At 38.2% G+C, this 22,212-nt stretch overlaps 1 protein-coding gene across 1 annotated transcript in view; it reads right to left on the reverse strand.

The window, feature by feature from the left end:
• Positions 1-19,790, reverse strand: part of agbl4 (ATP/GTP binding protein-like 4) — an 809,806-nt gene extending 790,016 nt beyond the window's left edge. Inside the window, exon 1 of the mRNA XM_031900949.1 lies at positions 19,668-19,790. Coding sequence (XP_031756809.1) covers positions 19,668-19,710 — 43 coding nt within the window. The 5' untranslated portion in view covers positions 19,711-19,790. The remainder of the gene's footprint in view (positions 1-19,667) is intronic.
• Between the last annotated feature and the right edge of the window lie 2,422 nt (positions 19,791-22,212).

A 22,212-nucleotide genomic window follows, 5' to 3' on the forward strand; every position in this document is an offset into this window, starting at 1 on the left:
AAGTCCCCTTGTCATGTTTTCTTTCGAGCATGCAGGAACCAAAGCTAGCATATGGGATCAAGGTAATTTTGGTAGGCATTCTCTGCACAGTAAACTTTCTGCTTTGAAAGCTTAACCACAATTACATGTGTGCATTATAGTGAGCCAGGAGCAAGTTGCAGCTAACATTCAGAGAATTTCAGCCCATAAAAAATGATTGTGTGATTATTTGGGCACTATTGCAGTTATGGACAACAAACAGACTAGCAATATATGACTTAGATACAATGTAACATATGAACAAATTTCATTAGTGATGTGTGGGTCGAGAAAACCTCGGCCCGCACCCAACCCTAACCCGCCCGCTCCCAACCCTACCCAGCTTCTCCCCTCTATTTATAGACCCGTGCCGCCACGCAGTGATGTTACAAAAGAGTTTGGGCCGGTGGGCGCGCGCTTATAAATACAGAAGCTGGTAGTCGGCAGTGTAAGGTTGCGGGCGAGAAGGGGAGCGGAAGAGCTCAACCCACACCTGCCTGCAAGTGATGTGCCGGGGTCAGCTAAGCCCGCCCAACCCATGGGTTAACCTGTCGATCCCATGGGTATCGGTCCAGCCCGCACATCACTAAATTAGTGCTCATTCCTACAAGTTTGAAACAATGCACCTGGGCCACTGCACAATTTTTTGTCTTAATACAACTGCTAGCATGAAATGGCTCAACCTAAGTGACAAGCCTGGGGTTTACACACCTAGGCTTAATGTTATATACAGTTAGCATCATTTATTACTTTTGTTTTTAGGGTAAGAAGCACTTATTTTGGGTCTGCTATTGCGGCTTTAGCGGCTTATTTTGCTATTGACCTCCTGACGCAACCCACTATGGGAACCTGAGAAATCCTGCCCTATTCAGGGTTGTTATAATTATGGGCATCAATGGCCGCACTTGTATACAATTAAAAGCAGACTGGCAGACGCATAGGCACTTAGCACAACTTTACAGAGCAAAAAGTCTGTTTGGCCCTAAGTACCTTTAATGAATGATGTCATTTGGCACCATATTTACATCTGTTTAGAAACATTACAAATGAGGCTTATGGTCTTGCAGTGTGTGTGTATTTATGTGTGTACCAGAGGTCATATGTTCAGGAATCATAAAGATGTGCCTTTTAATTACTGTCAGCTACAAACTCCATGTAAATTTAGTAAATTGTGCCTTATAGGGAGAAGATTTTCATTAAAGAAAGAAGGTGGTACAACAAGTGCAGGGCTAATTTATTAGGTAGAAGATGCCTGCAATTCAAGATTCTGCTCTTAAATGGGCAGTATACCCTTTGTTTAACACAAGTTCAATGAACAGGGTGGTGCTGAACAAACGTTTTGCCTTCAGTCAAGACAAATGTATGGTTTTGTCAGCTAAATGGGGAAAACAGGGAAATTGAAGCTATTTGATGTTTGATTCTGGTGAGGCAGAAAATGACATATAACCACCTTCCTTTTCCCTTTGTTGCAACTGTTTTGTTAGTAGGGGTTCAATATGGTACAATATGGTATGGTCGACCTATCCATTAAACAAGGGATATACTGTCCCTGTCTCTGTTACAGAAAATGTGTATATGTGTGTGTGTGTATATATATATATATATATATATATATATATATAGCTATGCCAACTACAAATACATTTACCTAAAATGTATTCTTATGAACAGTGAAATATACTTTAAATTCTTGTGCTACATACCTGCCCTTTACTTTCCAGACTTTGTGGAAAGAAATTGAGCTTTTATGGAAGAAAATGATTGGATGCCTGGGTCCTTGCTTTTCACAGCAGGTACCAGAAATGTAGCATAAGCTAAAAAAACATCTGTAGTACTGGTGTTTTAATCCAGGCCAGTTTCCAAGGATACTGCTTTGTAATAATCTGTTATTCCACTGAATAATTATTAAAAAGAATAATTATTGATTCAAACAAGGCCAAAATACAGAACTGCTGTATTTGTAAATGCTGATAATAAATAATCTGAAAGGGAAAATACCATAATGTCTTGAAATGTGCATTATATATGTCGTAGTTTACTGACAAGTCTAGAAAGCAGAAGAAATGCTTTTACAGAAAAGCATAATGCATTAAACGTTTGACTAAGTAATGTTATGACTAATGGAATCATTACATAAAAGTGGCAAAATGAGATTATATTCATTGTTCCAGGATAATTGCAAATAAAGTGTTTAGTGTATTGAAATGACAGCTAATTTTGCCTGTATTGTGCCTTTATACAAATCAACTTTGCATTCCATACATTTCCATAAAACCAATTGCAATAACTTAAAAGCAGATTTAAAAAAAATACATTTTCTGATAGTCCCCATGGTATTTTCATTTAAAGCTGCAGTTTCATTTCATCAAAACCTGCAAAAAGTCAGCTCATACCATTTTACTAAACCAAAGAAATAGGAAACAATATAACATATACCATAGTTATAAACACACAAAAAAAATAGTGTTACTCCCAGCCTTCTAGCTGTAGTTGATGTGTTTGGGATTCTGAAAACTATTGATCACAAGAAAAGGAACACCATGAGTTTGACCCGAAAAGCTGAACAATTGGCTTTATACTATTTTGATTGTACATAATACGGTCTATGACATTAAATAATCTTGGGTACATAAAACAGCACCACAATAAATAATTAAAATATGTTTAGTTTGTCCTGAATGGGGTACTCTTAACTCCTGTTACCAACAACTAATCAATTACAATTTTAGATTGTAGATTAAATGAGGCTTTCATAAACTAAAAAGTTCATTTGAATGACCTTGTAGATGTAGCCTCTATATATAGTATGTCTACCCTATTTATTAATACTTTCTAGAAAAAAATGAGTTTTAACCACCTTTTGTTTTAGATTAGTTACATATAGTGCTTTGCTAAAGTATTCAAGGAAGGTGAACCTCCATCCCAGTCTCAAATCTCAGAGAGACTGACACAGGTTTTGCTCAATAATATCCCTGTATTGAGCACCATCCATCTTTCCCTCGACTTGGACCAGTTTCCCAGTCTCTGCTGCTGAAAAACATCCCCACAGCATGATGCTGCCACCACCATGTTTCACTGTGGCGATGTTGTTCTTTGGGTGATGGGATGTGTTGGGTTTGCGCCAGACATACCATTTTCCTTGGTGGCCGAAAAGTTCAATTTTAGTTTCATCTGACCAGAGCACCTTCCTCCATACATGTGGGAAGTCACCCACATGCCTTTTTTGCAAACTCAAAATGTGCCTTCTTATTTTTAACGTTAAGTAATGTCTTTTTTTCTGTCCACTCTTACATAAAGCCCAGCTCTATGGAGTGTAAGGCTTATTGTGATCCTATGAATAGATACTCCAGTCTCTGCTGTGGAATAAATCTGCAACTCCTTTAGGGTAACCTTTGGTCTCTGTGCTGCCTCTCTGATTAATGCCCGGTTTGTGAGTTTTGCCTCTCTTGGCAGGTTTGTTGTGGTACCATGTTCTTTCAATTTAAAGATGGTTGATTTGATGGTGCTCCTGTGAGGATCCCCCGATTTGGATATCTGTACTTCTCAACAACTTTGTCCCTGACTTCTTTGGAGAGCTCCTTGGTCTTCATGGTGTGATGTCTCTTGCTTAGTGGTGTTGAAGCCTCTGTGGCCTTTCAGAAAGGGTGTGTTTACAGTATACTGACAGATCATGTGACACATAGATTGCACACAGGTGGACTTCATTTCACTAATTATGTGAATTTTGAAGGTAACTGGTTGCACCAGGATTTTTTAGGGGCTTCATGGCAAAGGGGTTGAATACATATGCACCTGACAATTTTCAGTTTTTTATTTTTTTTTTTCAATCCTTTTTTATATATATTTTTCTCATTTCCCTTTACCAACTTAGACTATTTTGTGCAGATCCATCACATAAAATAAGATTAAGAAACATTTAAATTACAGGTTGTAATGTAACAAAAAATGGCAAGGGGGGGGAGGTGAATACTTCAGCAAAGCACTGTAGTTAAATAGGGTTGAAAAAGAGACCAGAATCAATCAAGTTCAACCCTTCCAAGTAAACCCAGCACACACAAACCTATACTGACCTATCTATATACTCACACCCACATATACCAACATCAATACTAACTGTAGATATTAGAATCACAATAGCCTTGGATATTATGCTTGTTCAAGAACTCATCCAAGCCCCTCTTAAAGGCATTAACAGAATCTGCCATTACAACATCACTAGGAAGGAGGGCATTCCACAACATTACTGCTCTCACCGTAAAATAAAAATTCCGATCCTCCAATCTAAAGGAGGTGGCCTCTGGTGTGCTGGTCGTTTTTATGGGAACATCCCCTATCTGCCTATAATCCCCTCTAATGTACTTGTACAGAGTAATCATGTCTCCTTGCAAGCGCCTTTTTCCCAGAGAAAACAACCCCAACCTTGACAGCATAACCTCATAGTTTAAATCTTCCATCTCCTTTACTAGCTTAGTTGCACGTCTCTGCACTCTCTCCAGCAAGTGGCAGCATCCTGCATGGAACTTATAGTTTTGCACAATTTAGTATCATCAGCAAAAATAAAAACAGTACTTTCTATGCCCATCTCCAGGTCATTAATAAACAAGTTAAAAAGCAAAGAACCAAGGACTGACCCCTGCGGTTCACCAATAACAACACTGACCCAATTAGAACATTTTCCATTTACCACCAATCTTTGTAATTTGTCTCTCAGACAATTTTCTATCCAAGTACAAAGGCCAATATTCCTCAATTTTATTATTAACTTTCTGTGAGGTACTGTATCAAACGCTTTAGCAAAATCTAAGTAGATGGCATCCACTGCCATTGAGGTTCTTGCTCAACACCTCATAAAAGGCAATTAAATTATTCTGGCAAGATTTACGCATAAAACCATGTTGGCACAAACTTACAGTATTGTGATTTGCAATGTATTCAAGTACCCTAACCCTTATTACCACTTCCAAAAGTTACCTACTACTGATGTCAGACTAACAGGCCTATAGTTTTCAGGCTTAGAATGGGTTCCTTTTTTAAATAACAGCACCACATTAGCAATTCGCCAGTCTCTCTGCACCATACCAGACCTCAATGAATCCTGAAAAATTAACTAGAGAGTTTTGGCAATCACAGACCACAATATTCTATGAGACAGAGTAGATCTGGAGAATAATAGGGGCTGTGTTCACTCAGGCTAAATGCCATCACCTGTGATAAAGATATGGGGCTGGGCGTGATCTCTTTCTTCAAGAAGTAGAAAAAAAAGTGGGGGGGGGTGCTGCAGCTGCAAGAGCCAAATTAAAAACCAAAAATACTTTTAGTGAAATATTTGATTATTTGGTCTCAGGTGCACTCAATTTTCAGATGGCCAGTGGTCAAGTCTTCAAACATGCAAATACAGTGAGGAACATAAGTATTTGAACACCCTGCGATTTTGCAAGTTCTCCCACAGCATGTAAAAAAAAAAATCAGGAAATCACATTGCATGATTTTTAAAGAATTTATTTGTATTGCACTGCTGCACATAAGTATTTGAACATTGAATCAGTGCTAATATTTGGTACAGAAGCTTTTGTTTGCAATTACAGAGGTCAAACGTTTTCTGTAGTTCTTGACCAGGTTTGCACACTACGGGGATTTTGGCCCACTCCTCCACACAGATCCCCTCTAGATCCGTCAGGTTTCGGTGCAGTCGCTGAGCAACACGGAGTTCCAGTTCCCTCCAAAGATTTTCTATTGGATTAAGGTCTGGAGACTGGCTAGGCCACTTCAGAAACTTGAGATACCTCTTACGGAGCCACTCCTTGGTTATCCTGGCTGTGGGTCATTGTCATGTTGGAAGACCCAGCCAGGACCCATCTTCAATGCTCGGACTGAGGGAAGGAGGTTGTTGCTAAAAATCTCACAATACATGGCCCTATTCATCCTCTCCTTAATACAGTGTAGTCATCCTGTCCCCTTCGCAGAAAAGCACCCCAAAGCATGATGTTACCACCCCCATGCTTCACAGTAGGGATGGTGTCCTTGGGAAGCAATTCTTATTTTTCCTCTAAACACAGCGAGTGAAGTTTAGACCAAAAAGTTCTACTTTGGTCTCATCTGACCACATGACTTTCTCCCATGCCTCCTCTGGATCATCCAGATGGTCATTGGCAAACTTCAGACGGGCCTGGACATGTGATGATTTGAGCAGGGCATGATTTGAAACCATGACGGCGTAGTGTTCTAACCACAGTGACCTTTGAAACTGTGGTCCCAGCTCTTTCATGTCATTGACCAGCTCCTCCCTTGTAGTTCTGGGCTGATTCCTCACCTTTCTTATCATCAGTGATACCCCCACGAGGCGGGATCTTGCATGGAGCCCCAGTCCTAGGGAGACTGACAGTCGTCTTTAGCCTCTTCCATTTTCTAACAATTGCTCCAACAGTTGATCTATTTTCACCAACCTGCTTGGCAATTGCCCCGTAGCCCTTTCCAGCCTTGTGGAGGTCCACAATTTTGTCTCTGGTGTCTTTTGACAGCTCTTTGGTCTTGCCCATGGTAGTAGTTGGAGTCTGACTGACTGTGGGTGGACAGGTGTCTTTAAAGAGCTCAGACATCAGGTGCTACTAAGGTGCTACTAATTTAGATTAATGATTGAAGTAGAGGAGGACTTTTTAAAGGCAGAGTAACAGGTCTTGAGAGCCAGAATTCTTGCTGATTGCCAGGTGTTCAAATACTTATCTGCAGCAATGCAACACAAATAAATTCTTTAAAAATTATTCAATGTGATTTCCTGAATTTTTTTTTAAATGCTGTCTCTCACAGTGGGAATGCACCTACAATTTCAGACCCCTCCACGATTTCTAAGTGGAAGAACTTGCAAAATCACAGGGTGTTCAAATACTTATGTTCCTCACTGTATGGAGGTATGTTCTCTGCCCACAATAAACTATGCCCTTATAATTTACCATTAGGGAAAATAGGCTAAACCCAGGGTGGGAATTGATTGCAATACTGACTGATATCATTGAATCTAATTTAGGATTGCATAAGAGTAAAAAATACTAGTCATGCAAGATATTTGTGTGTGTACATTCAAATAATATATAGCCTTCCTAGTGTAGCATTAGCTCCATTACCATGTTTAGTATGGTGTCTGTTTCCATTTACCTGTACTTTTATTTGAAAATAAGCAGTTGATAGTACAGCTATATAGACATGTTGCACAGCAGTGACAGTCCCATTTCTCCTATCACTAAGCCTGCCTCAATATTTAGTTTGACAAATAAACACATCTGGTCTTATTTTCTACAGTATGACAGTAACAGCCAGTTATAATCAAATTCACACACAGGTCACATTTCTAGCAATACTAAAATGGCATGGGTCACTAACAATAAACACAAAATAATGTATAATAGTCTTGTATGACTCATTTGTGAGTTTTCTCTTTCTAGCATGGATTCTACTCTGACTCTTTGATATCCTGCAGTGCCTGTCTGCCATCTGCTACCCCAAAATTCTACAGACGTATTCATGCTTTAGTCACTTATTCCTCTGGGAAAACAGCTTCCTGCTGCTGTAGAAAATGATCTATGCACAGTACAGGCAAAATGAACAAATCCTCTTCATAAGGCACCAGGTTTGCTCTCTAGAATGACTAGCACCTGCATTAAACTTATTAGCTACAAATACACACGATTTCTCAGAAAAAATCAGCTGCATGTGGTTTCTGATTTATATTTATTCATATAACAATTCACTCACTGGAAGATCTTGGGAACAATGAGCATTCATAACAGTTGTCCTCAAAGACTGATAGATATAAAATATCTTGACACACTTAAACTTTAGCTCTATTATAACATTATACATTAAACATAATGCTCAATACTAATACTTTGTGCCAAAAGTAATAGGCTTATTTATCAATTTTTAAATTCGAGTTTGTTCGAATAAACTTGCATGTTTTGCTTATTTATTAATTTATTTATTAATTATTAATGACACACTTATTTATTAATAAGGCAAATTAAATTAAGAATTATCAAGTTTACAATTTCTAAATCTTGAATTGAAAATATGGCTTGACTTTGCAAAGGACAACTCCCATTGACTTCTATAGAAACTCGCAAGCTTTTAGATTTAAAGTTTTTGTTTTGTTGCACTCAATAAATACCAGACATTGAAGTTTTTGAACCATAATTAGAATTCGAGTTTTTTAGCGCAAAAAAATCCAATTGTGAAAAAACATTTGAACATGATAAATTTGTAGATATAAAGAGGTGACATTTGTTCCACCAGCATGGTCTTCCCTTTAAGGGGCAGAATTATCAGTTAGAGCTCACCACAATAACATTTTGGGATTTTTAGAAGTGTATTTATACACTTATAAAAAGCCCTTAGGAATAGGGATAGGGTGAATTTTACTGAGGTGAGCTCTAATTTTACATTTTGATGATTCTGCCCCTTAGTGTTATGCGTTTCTGTTTTTAGACAGGTTGATTCTGTAAACGGTAACAGTTTGTGTGTTAAAGGCTAAATGTAGAAGCCGCAGAAGCAAAACTCTACACAATGTTGTAGAAGTGTAAAGTTCTGACATTCTCTGCTATGAGGATGTAAAACCACCGTACATTGTTTAACTTGTTTCAGGTCAAGGTTTCCTTTATCCACTTAAACCCAACATAGAGCAAAAGTCTGTGAATAGAGAACCTAAAGAGGACCACAGGCTGAAAGCCGTCATTAGCTCTTACTGATTGGAATGAGTTGGAAATGCTAAATTAAAAATATACACTTGCTGTGATTACATGCATTTACCTTGATGCAGGTAATTGCACTGTGATTTGCTCAGCCTAATTCCACTGAATGGAATGGGTGGGTTAGGACAATCACTAAAGAATATCCTTAAATTTTGTTAGTGCCTTCCTCTATAGAGGTGAACCAGCTTTAAAATCTCAGACTTTCATCCAATACCATTTATTTGTTTTAAAATACTTGGTAAACAGATGTAAAAATGCATTCCTACATTTTTAAGGTAAATGGTAAGATAATTTTAATTTACATGCAGTCCAACGCTGAACAAATGATGTTTAAGAGGAATGTTACTTTTCTGTAAAATATTTTTCAATTACTACATTTTACAGCCAGCTAATTCACAATTTACGCTGAGGCAGAACATTTTACCTTGCGATTTGTGAAACACTAAATGACTGCCTGTAAATACTGTTATTTGTTATGTGCTACAAAAATGAGCTAGTTGAGCAGCAGACAGAACCTATTTATAATTTGTAGAGAACTGGCATCCAGTTGTAGAAGGAAGAGTAATGGAAATGTCATTTCAAATGACAATACATTTAACTGTTTGAAGGATGTGTCTAGAAACATGCATGCTGCTATTGTAGCATGGAGATAAGAAAAAGGCTTTTGGGTAAATAAGGACTGAAATAATTTTGCACATACTGTAATTGTATAATATTTCTCTATAGATATGGGGAGACTCTGATGCATAAACACATGTTAAGATATTCTGAAGCTTGCTGTACTATTAAGTAAATAAACATATCAATTGTTGGGGGTTTTAGGTAAATAGATATTCAGAACTGCAGAGGCTTATTTATCAACAAGATTCAAATGGCTCTAATATCCTTGGTGCTGACAGCCAAACTGCACAAAATTGATCAACAGAAAAAGTTGTTAGTACTTACAAACTTTTTGGGGGAAATATATATCTGCAAACCCATTATCCAGAAAGATCCAAATTACAGCAAGGCCATCTTTCATAGACTATTTTAAGCTAATAATTATAATTTTTATAAATTATACCCTTTTTTCTTTACTAACATACCCCCCAACTAACACGACTTTTGCAGGACAGGCCAAGGTATGGAGATCCAAATTACTAAAAGATACGTTATCCAGAAATCCTCAGGCCCCAGGCATTTTGAACAAAAAGAGGTATGGAGGCTTAAGGTATGGAGATCCAATTTCTGGAAAGATCCCTTATCCAAAAAACCGTGGGTCCCAGGCATTCTGGATAAAAAGATAAATGTTGTATTTATAATGCTGTGTTAATGTTCTTAAACATAAATTAATACCACATATCACGACCGTTACAAAGAGCTAACCCTGCTATTTATAAAGTTAATATTATTGTTTTCACACAAGATAAATGCTGAAAATGTACAACCCTGTTTTACATAAATTCACACCGGGTTATGCCCACAGGACAATTCAGGCAGCAAAGAAATTCAAAAAAATAGTGTTCATAAGCTGCTTTATATATGGATGGTTTAGACTAACATCAGTTTTTACAGCTGAATTTTATACTCACTGGGGGGGAATCACTTAGGTGGTAGTACATGTAGCCCTCTTCCTCAGATGTAGGGCTGTGATACAAGGACAGCTACCCCAAAATACAAAAAGCTCTATGCTTGTGTTTCAGATCACACAGAAAGTTCAAACAGAAATTCAAATCAAATGTAATCATCTAATTCCACAGTGCAGCAAAGAACTGTGGTCTAACTTAGGCTAATGACACACCATGCGTATAGCATGTGTTTTCAGCAAGCCGAAAAACGCTTGCCAAGAATATGCGGCATACGCTCCTACCTGTGCCTGCACCCGAATGAATGGCATACGCTCGGGTGCAGGTACATGTAGCCGAAATCCACTTAAAAACGCCAAACTGCATTCTCTCGTGTTTTTATGTGGATTTCCGCTACATATGCCTGCACATGAGCGTATTCCATTCATTCACTCATTTTAGTAGCATTGGGGAAAAAGTGAATAACAACAAGGTCAGGGTAATTAGATTAGATTTTATGGGATGAAACAAAGCAAAAGTATGACTGAAAATCAAAGGGGGAGATTACAAAAGTGGCTTTAAGATTAATTTAGTGTTACGTTTGTATAAAAATGTACACCAAATATGTATGGAACAACAATGTAACAACAATAATAACTCTGATAATATTTTGTACTTTAATTTCAGTTTATTGCACTTTTGTAAAATCCCCACCTCCTCGGTCTGAATATTCTGTTACTTTTGAAAGCAAAGCAACAATTATACTGTTTTTCATTGCATTTCTAAATAAATCCTACTTGTACTAGTTAGGTAAAGAAAAGGTAAAGGTCTAAGTCAAGTGTATTTGACAACAGGTACAAAAATTTTGGGGGTAAACATAACCTTACTTTTAAATAAAAATACAAATATTCTTGCATCTCTGATAACTGACTTGAATAAGCTTATAAAAAGCAATTAGATTTAATTACAGAGCAGTTTGACCATGTAAGCAATTGAGAAGAATACTGCAAATAGTCTTTTTTTAACAGATTTCTCAGGTGAGTGTTAAATGGCCCAGATTACAATAATTTAATAATTGCATAATAATGAGCATTTAGTAGGTTCAGTTTAAATAGATCAGTGCCTGTAACATGCCATGTAAACTGAAGTGTTTGCACATGGGATTATTAGTAAAAGCACCTTTTAATTTGAAAGCAAGTTGAATAGGTGTCATAAAACTGACTGAGGTTCTAAGATGCCTTTAGTCTTTACATTAGGCTGACATTGTGTATTCTTTCGTAAGTGGAAATACAAGTCTGGCATCAGCCAAATGTATCAGCCCCTCTGCTTTTATGTTGTGCCTGCACCCAGAAGCACTGAATCCACCTGGGTGCAAGCACACACAGCATATTTCTGCCTGAAATGCTCGTGTATGCAGTTTCAGGCAGTAATGCACTGCTTGTACCTGAACCCAGGTGTTATTCAAGGGCTGATTTTCGGCAAGCGTTTTTCTGTTTGCCAAGAATATACCATGTCTGGCTTCAGCCTTGTAAGCATATACAATCATGGTCCAAACTGTTGGCACCCCTGAAATTTTTCCAGAAAATAAAGTATTTCTCACAGAAATGTATTGCAGTAACACATGTTTTGCTATACACATGTTTTGCTATACACATGTTTATTCCCTTTGTGTGCATTGGAACAGAACAAAAAAAAGGGGAGGAAAAAAGCAAAATTAACATAATGTAACACAAAACTCCAAAAATGGGCTGGACAAAATTATTGGCACCCTTTCAAGATTGTGGATAAACAAGATTGTTTCAAACATGTGATGCTCCTTTAAACTCACCTGGGGCAATTAACAGGTGTGGGCAATATAAAAATCACACCTGAAAGCAGATAAAAAGGAGAGAAGTTCACTTAGTCTTTGCATTGTGTGTCTGTGTGTGCCACACTAAGCATGGACAACAGAAAGAGGAGAAGAGAACTGTCTGAGGACTTGTGGAAACATTGTGGAAAAATATCAACAATCTCAAGGTTACAAGTCCATCTCCAGAGATCTAGATTTGCCTTTGTCCACAGTGCGCAACATTATCAAGAAGTTTGGAAAATTGATGAAAGGTTGCAATGCAGGACAGTCCGGATGGTGGATAAGCAGCCCCAAACAAGTTCCAAAGAAATTCAAGCTGTCCTGCAGGCTCAGGGAGCATCAGTGTCAGCGTGAACTATCCGTCGACATTTAAATGAAATGTAACGCTATGGTAGGAGACCCAGGAGGACCCCACTGCTGACACAGAGACATAAAAAAGCAAGACTACAAGTTTGCCAAAATGTACTTGAGTAAGCCACAATCCTTCTGGGAAAATCTCTTGTGGACAGATGAGACCAAGATAGAGCTTTTTGGTAAAGCACATCATTCTACTGTTTACCGAAAACAGATTGAGGCCTACAAAGAAAACAACACAGTACCTACAGTGAAATATGGTGGAGGTTTAATGATCTTTTGGGGTTGTTTTGCTGCCTCTGGCACTGGGTGCCTTGAATGTGTGAAAGGCATCATGAACGCTGAGTCTTACCAAAAGATTTTGGGTCGCACTGTAGAGCCCAGTGTCAGAAAGCTGGGTTTGCGTCGGAGATCTTGGGTCTTCCAGCAGGACAATGACCCCAAACATACGTCAAAAAGCACCCAGAAATGGATGGCAACAAAGCGCTGGAGAGTTCTGAAGTGGCCAGCAATGAGTCCAGATCTAAATCCCATTGAACATCTGTGGAGAGATCTTAAAATTGCTGTTGGGAAAAGGCGTCCTTCCAATAAGAGTGACCTGGAGCAGTTTGCAAAGGATGAGTGGTCCAATATTCCTGGTGAGAGGTGTAAGAAGTTTGACATTTCTGCTCTAATGATGGCCTTCTTGAAACTTGGAGATTTCTGGATATTGGGTTTCCAGATAAGGAATCTCAAACAAATTGCTTCTGTAAATTGCTTCTGGTTTCACTTTAATCTACAACTCGTTAAATTATGTTTGGTATAGAAAAGGGTTAAATATCATAAGTAGTGATAAACAAAATTGATAAAACAATGATAAAACTATTTTTTTTTTTTTTTATGTAACCACTGCAAAATTTCAGGTTGAAAATTTTCTTTGAAAAAAAAGAAAAAAACAAGAAAACTGCCACGAGAAAAAAAACACCAGTTTACGTCAAGGCATTTTGCGAGAAAAATTTTTTTCACAAATTTTCGCCGTTTCTCTTTGCAAAAAAATTGTGAAACTGCAAAAGTTCATGTAACGGGCTTATGTTTTTGTGCAAAATGACAGTTTTTTCACGGTGACAGATTTACTTATCATAAGCATACGTATCATCAGTTAGAGACTCGTCTATTAGGATTCAACTCAAAGGACTACTTTACTAAGGGGTGGAGTAAGTTCTCAACAATACTTATATTGGTGTTTTTAAAGTGTAACAAACCCTGCCACAATCCCAGGCTTCCCCATTGGCACCCTCTCGCCATCTCATGTCGCTTTGGATCTTCTTCTGTCAGACTGCCGACGCTGAGCATATTAACTTTTGCCCCTTGATGACTAGACCCTAAAAATCCTATAAAAGTGAATAGAAAGCTGTGAAATGTCCCTTTCTTGACCTGTTGTAAGCTCTTTTTCAACCCTGTGATAAATATACACCCCAAGTGTGTCTTCAGGGCACTACTCAGACCTGTCAGCAGTAAATTAGCATGTTATCATTTACTCTTTCCCTGTTGTTAGTGCCTGTTAACATATGTAGCATAATTAGCAAGATTTTGTTGATGTCAAAATCTGATTTGTTTTTCATTCATTTGTATAAATACTAGTCCAAGCAGGCAAAGCAGAAAAAAATGTAAACAGATGTAACTTGTTATAACTTTGACCCAATCCAATTAAATCTTCCAGTCACATTAACTCGGTTCAGCTTTGCTACATTGATTTTTCATTTCAAGTTGCATTTGATACTTCAACTTCTCCGTGCAGAGTCATAAAACGTTCTACTAAAATTGGCCGTGTTTGTACTTCAGCAGCTGATAAAGATTCCATAAAATAAAATACAGTAAACTGCAGGCAGAAGTCTAGTGTGGGTTTCATACCCTTGCAAGGGGTCATTTTGCTACGTTTTAAACTAAAATTGTGTACAGATACAGCAGAAAGGATTGCAAAGAATTGAAAATAAAAAGCGATGTTCTTAAGATCCTTAAAGGACAAGGAAAGTCAAAATCTATTAAGCACACTATTAAATAGTACTACTATTGCTGTGTAAAAACGCTATATTTCTGGCTTGCCTAATGAAAGATTTACAGAGACACACTTACTACAAACTACATGCTTGTTTCAGTGAACGGCGCCGCCATCTTTAAAAAGGGATGCCCATACCTTTTCCCTCACCATCTCTACTGCGCATGCGTCCCCTGTCTGCTCCCCGCTGGATTACTAGTGGCACATTCTGCTTTTTAACCTCCACTCCGCTCCCTGCACCTTTGGAGTCTTTGTCCACCAGTAACACACAGCCACCGCCCCCCCCCCTCCACTCCGCTCCCCGCACCTTTGGAGTCTTTGTCCACACACAGATCCCCCTCCGCTCCCCGCACCAGTAACACACACCCCCCGCTCCCCGCACCAGTAACACCCACCCACTGCCCCCCGCTCCGCTCCCCGCACCTTTGGAGTCTTTGTCCTTGTCCACACAACCCCCCCGCACCACACCTTTAGAGTGGTCTTTGTCCCCCACCGGTAACACTCCCCCCAGCCCTCGCCTGTCGCGTCCTCTTCTAATGGCTCCAGCGAGCCTCTGCATGCACTATTTATATAGCGCGTCACTATAGCAACAAGACCCCGGTTGCCAGTCTGTCTGAAGGGGAGCACGCCTGCTTGCTTGCTGAAGAGGGACATATGCGCCGCCTACAGTCCTACAGTCTGTGCAGGAGCGATGCATTATGGGAATCCTCTTTATCCAGCTTAGCGTTTCGTTTTCCTGTTTGGCTTCTGATCATCTGAACGATCTGCAGCTTGAGATTAACTCTTTGGTAGACTTTCCTTCTCCTTTAAGAAAATATATCTATATTTTGCTATAAGTCATGATGTCAACTATGACCCAGCAAGTCAGGGACATATAAGTTAAGGTACTGTGGTACCGCTACAGTACATCACAGCTTACCAAGAAGGAAGTCGAGAATGCCCAAGTAAATAGCTTTTTCTATCAAATCAAACAGATAGGGGCCGATTCATTAAAACACGAGTTCGAATCCTGAATGGGAAAATTTCGGATTGGATAGATAATTTCTGAAGATCGCAAATATCACGAAAATGCTTACGAAAAAATCGTATTAGTCAGGATAATATCATATTGGCGATCCGAAAGTCCCAAAATTTTCATACCGAATGGTTGTAAACAGCGGCAGAACCTTTCCGAATTTCTTGCGCAAGCGTACGAAAAAGTTGCGCGGGTGTACAAAAAAGTCTCACAAGTGCGAAAAAATTGGCGAAAATACGCTTGGATCGTTCGAATGAACACTCCGAGCGTTCGTGTCTTAATAAATCTCCCCCATAGACTAACAAATGTATTATGTAATGTATTTTAACAGATATTTTCAGTATCATACTGATCTTTAAAAGTACAGGTATGGGACCTGTTATCCAGAATGCTTGGGACCTGTGTTGTTCCGGATAATGGATCTTTCCGTAATTTGGATCTCAATAACTTAAAGGACATGGAAAGGCAAAGTCACCTCGCCTACCTTTTACCCCGGGCTGGTGCCCCTGTTCGGAGAGAACAGCACCAGCCTGGGGTACCTGCAGCGCTTACTCCTTCCTGCTTCCGTGCGCGCGCATGCGCAATAGAGTGAAAAAGCCGAACCTTAACAGAGAAGTTGGCTTTTCACTCTACTGAGCATGCGCCTACCGTATAGTCGCAGCTAAACAAAGCAGGAAGGAGGAAGTGCATCGCTACAGGTACCCTGGGCTGGTGCTATTTTCTCCTAACAGGGGCACCAGGTCGGGGTACAAGGTAAGCGATTAAGGTCACTTGGGGGTGCCTAACATTTTGCCTTTCCTTGTCCTTTAAGTCTGCTAAAAAATAATTTAAATTTGAAGCAAATAAAGCAAATAGGCTTGTTTTGCCTCCAATAAGGATTAATTATATCTTAGTTGGGATAAAGTACAAGGTACAGTTTTATAATTACAGAGAAAAAGGAAATAATTTTTAAAAATTAGAATTATTTGCTTATAATGGAGTCTATGGGAGATGGCCCTTCCTTAATTCGGAAGTTTCTGGATAATGGGTTTCTGGATAAGGGATCCCATACCTGTATATATATATATATATATATATATATATATATATATATATATATAAGATTAGCATTAAACACCATAGGAAAACAACAATTCCAATGCTGATTATTTGATACAAACTTATAATAAAGACTAACAACTTGTTATGCATTAAAAAAAAGAGGAAATGTCTTACAACATGTTGGAGGGATTGTTCAGATACAGGGACAACATTAGTACTGATATCCAGATAAGGGGTCTTTCAGTAATTTGGATCACCATACCTTAAGTCTACTAAAAAATCAATAAAACATTAATTAAACACAATAGGATTATTTTGCATCCAATAAGGATTATTTATATCTTAGTTGGGATCAATTACATGATACTGTTTTATTACTACTGAGGAAAAAGGAAATCAGTTTTAAAATTCTGTATTATTTGATTAAAATGGAGTCTATGAAAGAAGGGCTTTTTCGCAATTTGGAGCTTTCTGGATAATGGGTTTCCGGATAAGGGATCCCATACCTGTATGACCATATTAGCATGACCACTTTACTATTAACCTTTTACAATTCCTGCTAACCCATACAAAAATGAACGTGTCCAGCTCAAAAACTTGTAAATCATATGGCAACTGCCGTCGAGCTGGTAGTCACTTCTGAATGGGGAAACCTGAAGGTTTTTACTAGGGTTACTGCTTTTTTTCAAAATCTCCAGTCTTGAAGGGGGCAGAAGAGTGAAGGGGCGGTACAGTTATATAAATGGAGAGAAAAGAAAATATAAAAGGGGTAGGTTGTCCTGTAAAGGTGGTGGGTAGAAACCATAGTTTTTACGATTACTGAGGTAATTACTAGAGTTGAAGTAACAAACATTTTGAGAAATGACAGCCTCTAAAACCAATACAGTGCAAATACATTTGAACGTATGGTCCAGCTGTGACTCTTATATCACATCATTAAACCAGGGAGATCCTACTTTAACTAAAAGCTTGAACCCCACTTGACCTGTATAGCACCTTCTGTTGGGCAGGCACGGTGCAGGTGCACATATATTGTTTGTACCCTTCTTGCCACACCCATGCTATTACTGCTACTGTTGACATAAATTTCTATGTATTTTGTGTCATTTCCATGTACCTTCCTGGAATTTACCATTTGAAATATTTTTGTACAATTCTCTATACATACAATACAAGGTATAATGTATTTCTTGAAATAGTTAACAAAAACTATAAGTTACAAAAAAAATAAATACACAGGGAATGAAATGCACATACCAGCAGCATCTGTAAAGACACTTATGTATATCATGAAGAAAGCACTGTATAATTGGTGTCAGCAAACTGAGTCTTAAATTGTCTAGCTTTTTAAAAATGTTACCTTATAAGATTGAGTTTAAGTATATTTCTTTTCTACTTATAATGCCCACGTTAGCGGGAAGGAGCAATTAATAAATAATGTCATATTATTAGTGATGTAAAGGATGAAATGCTCCTTCCTTTACTCTAAGTAGTTAATTTTTGTAACAATAGTCCATTAGTGCTAATTAGAATGGTTGTGGCAATTTCCTGACACTGAAAATTTAAATTCCAGCAATTATTACAGATAATTAGCAGTTTGTTTTGGGACTACCAAAATGTAATTGATAGAACTGAAAACACTAATCACAACAACTAGTACTTAGCAGCATGTCAAAGATAGCACAGATGACCATAACTGGTGCAATTTTGCAATACATTACATATAGGAAACATTACTTCTAAATATATTCTTTGATGTCACTTGATATCAGACAACTTCATAAACACAACCATTAGATAATTATATGTATGATAAGCACAGTCTGCAGTGCTTCTGGGGAATCACATATATAACTAATAAAATTGCTTTAATTATATTAACCATAGGGGATAAACAGGGGCATTTCAAGGCTCAGTTCTGCCCTGAGGCAGCCTAGTCAATGCCACTGCCCCTAACCTCCCTGTGCTTAGTTTTTTGTGTAGGATCAGGTCAGGAGGAGACACATTGCTAATTGCCTCCCCTGGTAACTTGCTGGGCACTGCTAATCGAATGGAGTTTCTCAACATGCCCATGGCATTCTCTCTCTCTATATATATATATATAAATTATATATATATATATATATATATATATATATATATATATTATATATATATGTATGTATATACACACACACAAAGCGTAAAGGGGAACTACACAAACATTTCAATGAAACAAAATATATGTAAATATATTTTCAACTGAAAACAGTATTTGTCTCTTTGTTTGCCTGGTTCTGAGCTTTGCATGCTTCTTCAGTTGGATTCTGCTACATTGTTTCAAGAGACAGATCAACCAGTTTAGAGAACTGAAAGGGACAAATACTGCTTTCAATAACAATCTTCTTTACAATCAGAATAGTAAATTACAATTAGTAAAATGATTTACAAAATATAAATCTACTGTAAATTATTACTATTGATTAATGCACAATGTAATTTGCTCAAAGTTAAATTACTTGTATGCCATCAAAACAATCAACTTAATAAATAAAGAAGAATTCTTGTTTTAGGGTAAAGATTTTCCAGAAGGATTTTATGGTTGGTGTTTTGGTTTTGTAGGAAGGCTTTTAGTTGGAAAAGTTAGGTTAGTGCAATAATACGATTTAGTGGTTTGTCGCCTGCAGTGGAGAGTATACACCTGTCATTGTGAGAGAAAGGGTAAGAAATGCTGGACTAATGGAGGGACTGTCACTCCAAGTGGCTGAAAATGTCTTTAACTTAAACTGTACAGCACCCATGGTTGCTACATTTCTTGAAATGACATAATAATTCAATCTAGTAGCACAGCAAGGCAGATAGTATTTTAATAGGGCTATAAGTATATATAAGATCATAACCACTGCTCGCCTCCTAGCCTTGTGATGGAGCTGGGAAACAGCGAAAAGTTTTCACAAAGAAACAGCCTGCATTAAAAACTCAAACAACGAACGACCATGCTAAACCATTTATATAGTACCGTCCCGCCCCCTAAACCCTCCCTCTTTTCCCCCAGACCCGCGGAGCTCTCACGTAAGGGAGAACAATAACAGACCCGTCTCTGTATTCCCGCGACTTTCCGCCATGTTTGTTTTCATCCGCAAACATCCAAGAGACGCTGTCCTAGGATTGCTATGGCAACTAATGACGTCCTGCAGTTTCGTGCTGGGAATGGGCCTGTACGTTATGATGATGTCACTTGGAGGCGGAGCTATTCGGCTGTCCTTGGTACTGAAGATACGTAACGCGTATATCCTTGACCTAGTGACCGTACAACGAGGTTGCGAACTTGCTGAGCCCTTGTTCGTAGCAGCGGCACATTAGACGTGCATTTACGCGGGAACACCAATATTTATACATTTATAAGGAACGTTGTAAATACATGCATACTTTTTTTTATAACAGTGCGTCTCGTACTTTATTGGTGGCAGGATCTTCCTAGGAAATTCCTAAAGGAGAGCTATGCCTCCAAATAATGTAGGTCTCTATAAAAATATATTGTGTGAAAATTGTTATTTAGATACAGCTTGTGTGTCAAACCCTGCTTCATCTAAATAACCATTTTCATAAAAATATACATTTTTAGTAGTATGTGCTATTGGGTACTCATAAATAGAAAATTGCCGTTTTAAGAATTAAGGGCCGCCTCCTGGGATCATAAGATTCACAGTGTACACAAACAAGTATATTTTTCTTTAAATATCAAGTTTTTTTCATGGAGTATTCTATATGTTCCGACTGTACTGACTGACTTTTAGGGTTGGGAAAGATAATAGGCCGATGATGGCAGCATTGTGATGGGAGGTGAAAGAAGAACTCAACACTTGTCTTTCTGACTCCCAATTAGGCCTAGTCAATGACTATTAAGAACTATTGCTTTAAAAATTATTTATCCAAAACACAGATTTTTTTTTAAAGGAGAACTAAACCTTAAAATGGCATAAATGTTCAGCATCTCTATAACAGTAACGATCCAGGCCTTCAAATTTGTCACAGGAGCTCCCCATCTTGGATTTTGATACACATGTCTGCAATATTCACATACTTAGTGTGCTATGGGCAGCTGTTGAGAATCTAAACTTAGGAGTAATTGCAAATAATTAGGCCTAGTCAATGACTCTTAAGAACTATTGCTTTAAAAATTATTTATCCAAAAAACAGATTTTTTTTTTAAAGGAGAACTAAACCTTAAAATGGCATAAATGTTCAGCATCTCTATAACAGTAACAATCCAGGCCTTCAAATTTGTCACAGGAGCTCCCCATCTTGGATTTTGATACACATGTCTGCAATACTCACATACTTAGGGGCTGATTTACTAAGACACGAATTCGAATCCGAATTGGAAAAATTCCGATTGGAAACGAACATTTTGCGACTTTTTAGCATTTTTTGCGATTTTTTCGGCGTCTTTACGATTTTTGCGTAAAAACGCGAGTTTTTCTGCGTCTTTACGAAAGTTGAGCAAAGTCGCGATTTTTTCGTAGCGTTAACACTTGCGCGCAAAGTCGCGCCTTTTTCGTAGCGTTAAAACTTAAAAGGCGCGACGTTTCGCGCAAGTTTTAACGCTACGAAAAAATCGCGACTTTGCGCAACTTTCGTAAAGACGCCGAAAAACTCGCGTTTTTACGCAAAAATCGTAAAGACACCGAAAAACTCGCGTTTTTACGCAAAAATCGTAAAGACGCCGAAAAAATCGCAAAATTACCGATCATTACGAAAAAAACACAATCGGACGCATTCGGCCCGTTTGTGGGTTAGTAAATGTGCCCCTTAGTGTGCTATGGGCAGCTGTTGAGAATCTAAACTTAGGAGTAATTGCAAATAATTAGGCCTAGTCAATGACTCTTAAGAACTATTGCTTAAAAATTATTTATCCAAAAAACAGATTTTTTTTTTTAAAGGAGAACTAAACTTTAAAATGGCATAAATGTTCAGCATCTCTATAACAGTAACAATCCAGGCCTTCAAATTTGTCACAGGAGCTCCCCATCTTGGATTTTGATACACATGTCTGCAATATTCACATACTTACTGTGCTATGGGCAGCTGTTGAGAATCTAAACTTAGGGGTAATTGCAAATAATCAAACAAAAAATGAGGTTGGCCTGTCATAGAAGTTGATGCTACAGGGCTGATTATTAATTCTTGATGCTAATTGCATTGGTTTCGAAGCCACCATGCTCTAAGAAACTGTAATATTTACTAATCAGCCTTATATTGTGATTTATATTCTATATATAGTGTATTCAAGATCTCTAAGTTCAGGTAAGTGAAAGCGGCACAGAGCATGTGCAGTGAATCAGCAGAAAAGATGATGGGGAGCTACTGGGGGCATCTTCAGAGGCACAGGTCTTCCCTGCTAAAGGGCCGTTGTTGCCTTGGGGTGGTACTAATGCCCAAAACATAATGTACAACATTTCTGCCCTACTTCTTTACTTGAGCTTTAGTTCTTTAAACAGAAACAGGTGTGCACATGGAGACACAGACTTTAGATTGGTGGCCAGTTGCCCATTACTTGCAGCAGCTGTGACTGAAGAGAATCAGGTAAAATTTGTTGCACGTCAAAAAAAGTCGCGGTCGCATCAAAATAGGTGCGG

Source organism: Xenopus tropicalis, chromosome 4 (assembly GCF_000004195.4).
Source record: "Xenopus tropicalis strain Nigerian chromosome 4, UCB_Xtro_10.0, whole genome shotgun sequence".
NCBI classification, from domain to species: domain Eukaryota; kingdom Metazoa; phylum Chordata; class Amphibia; order Anura; family Pipidae; genus Xenopus; species Xenopus tropicalis.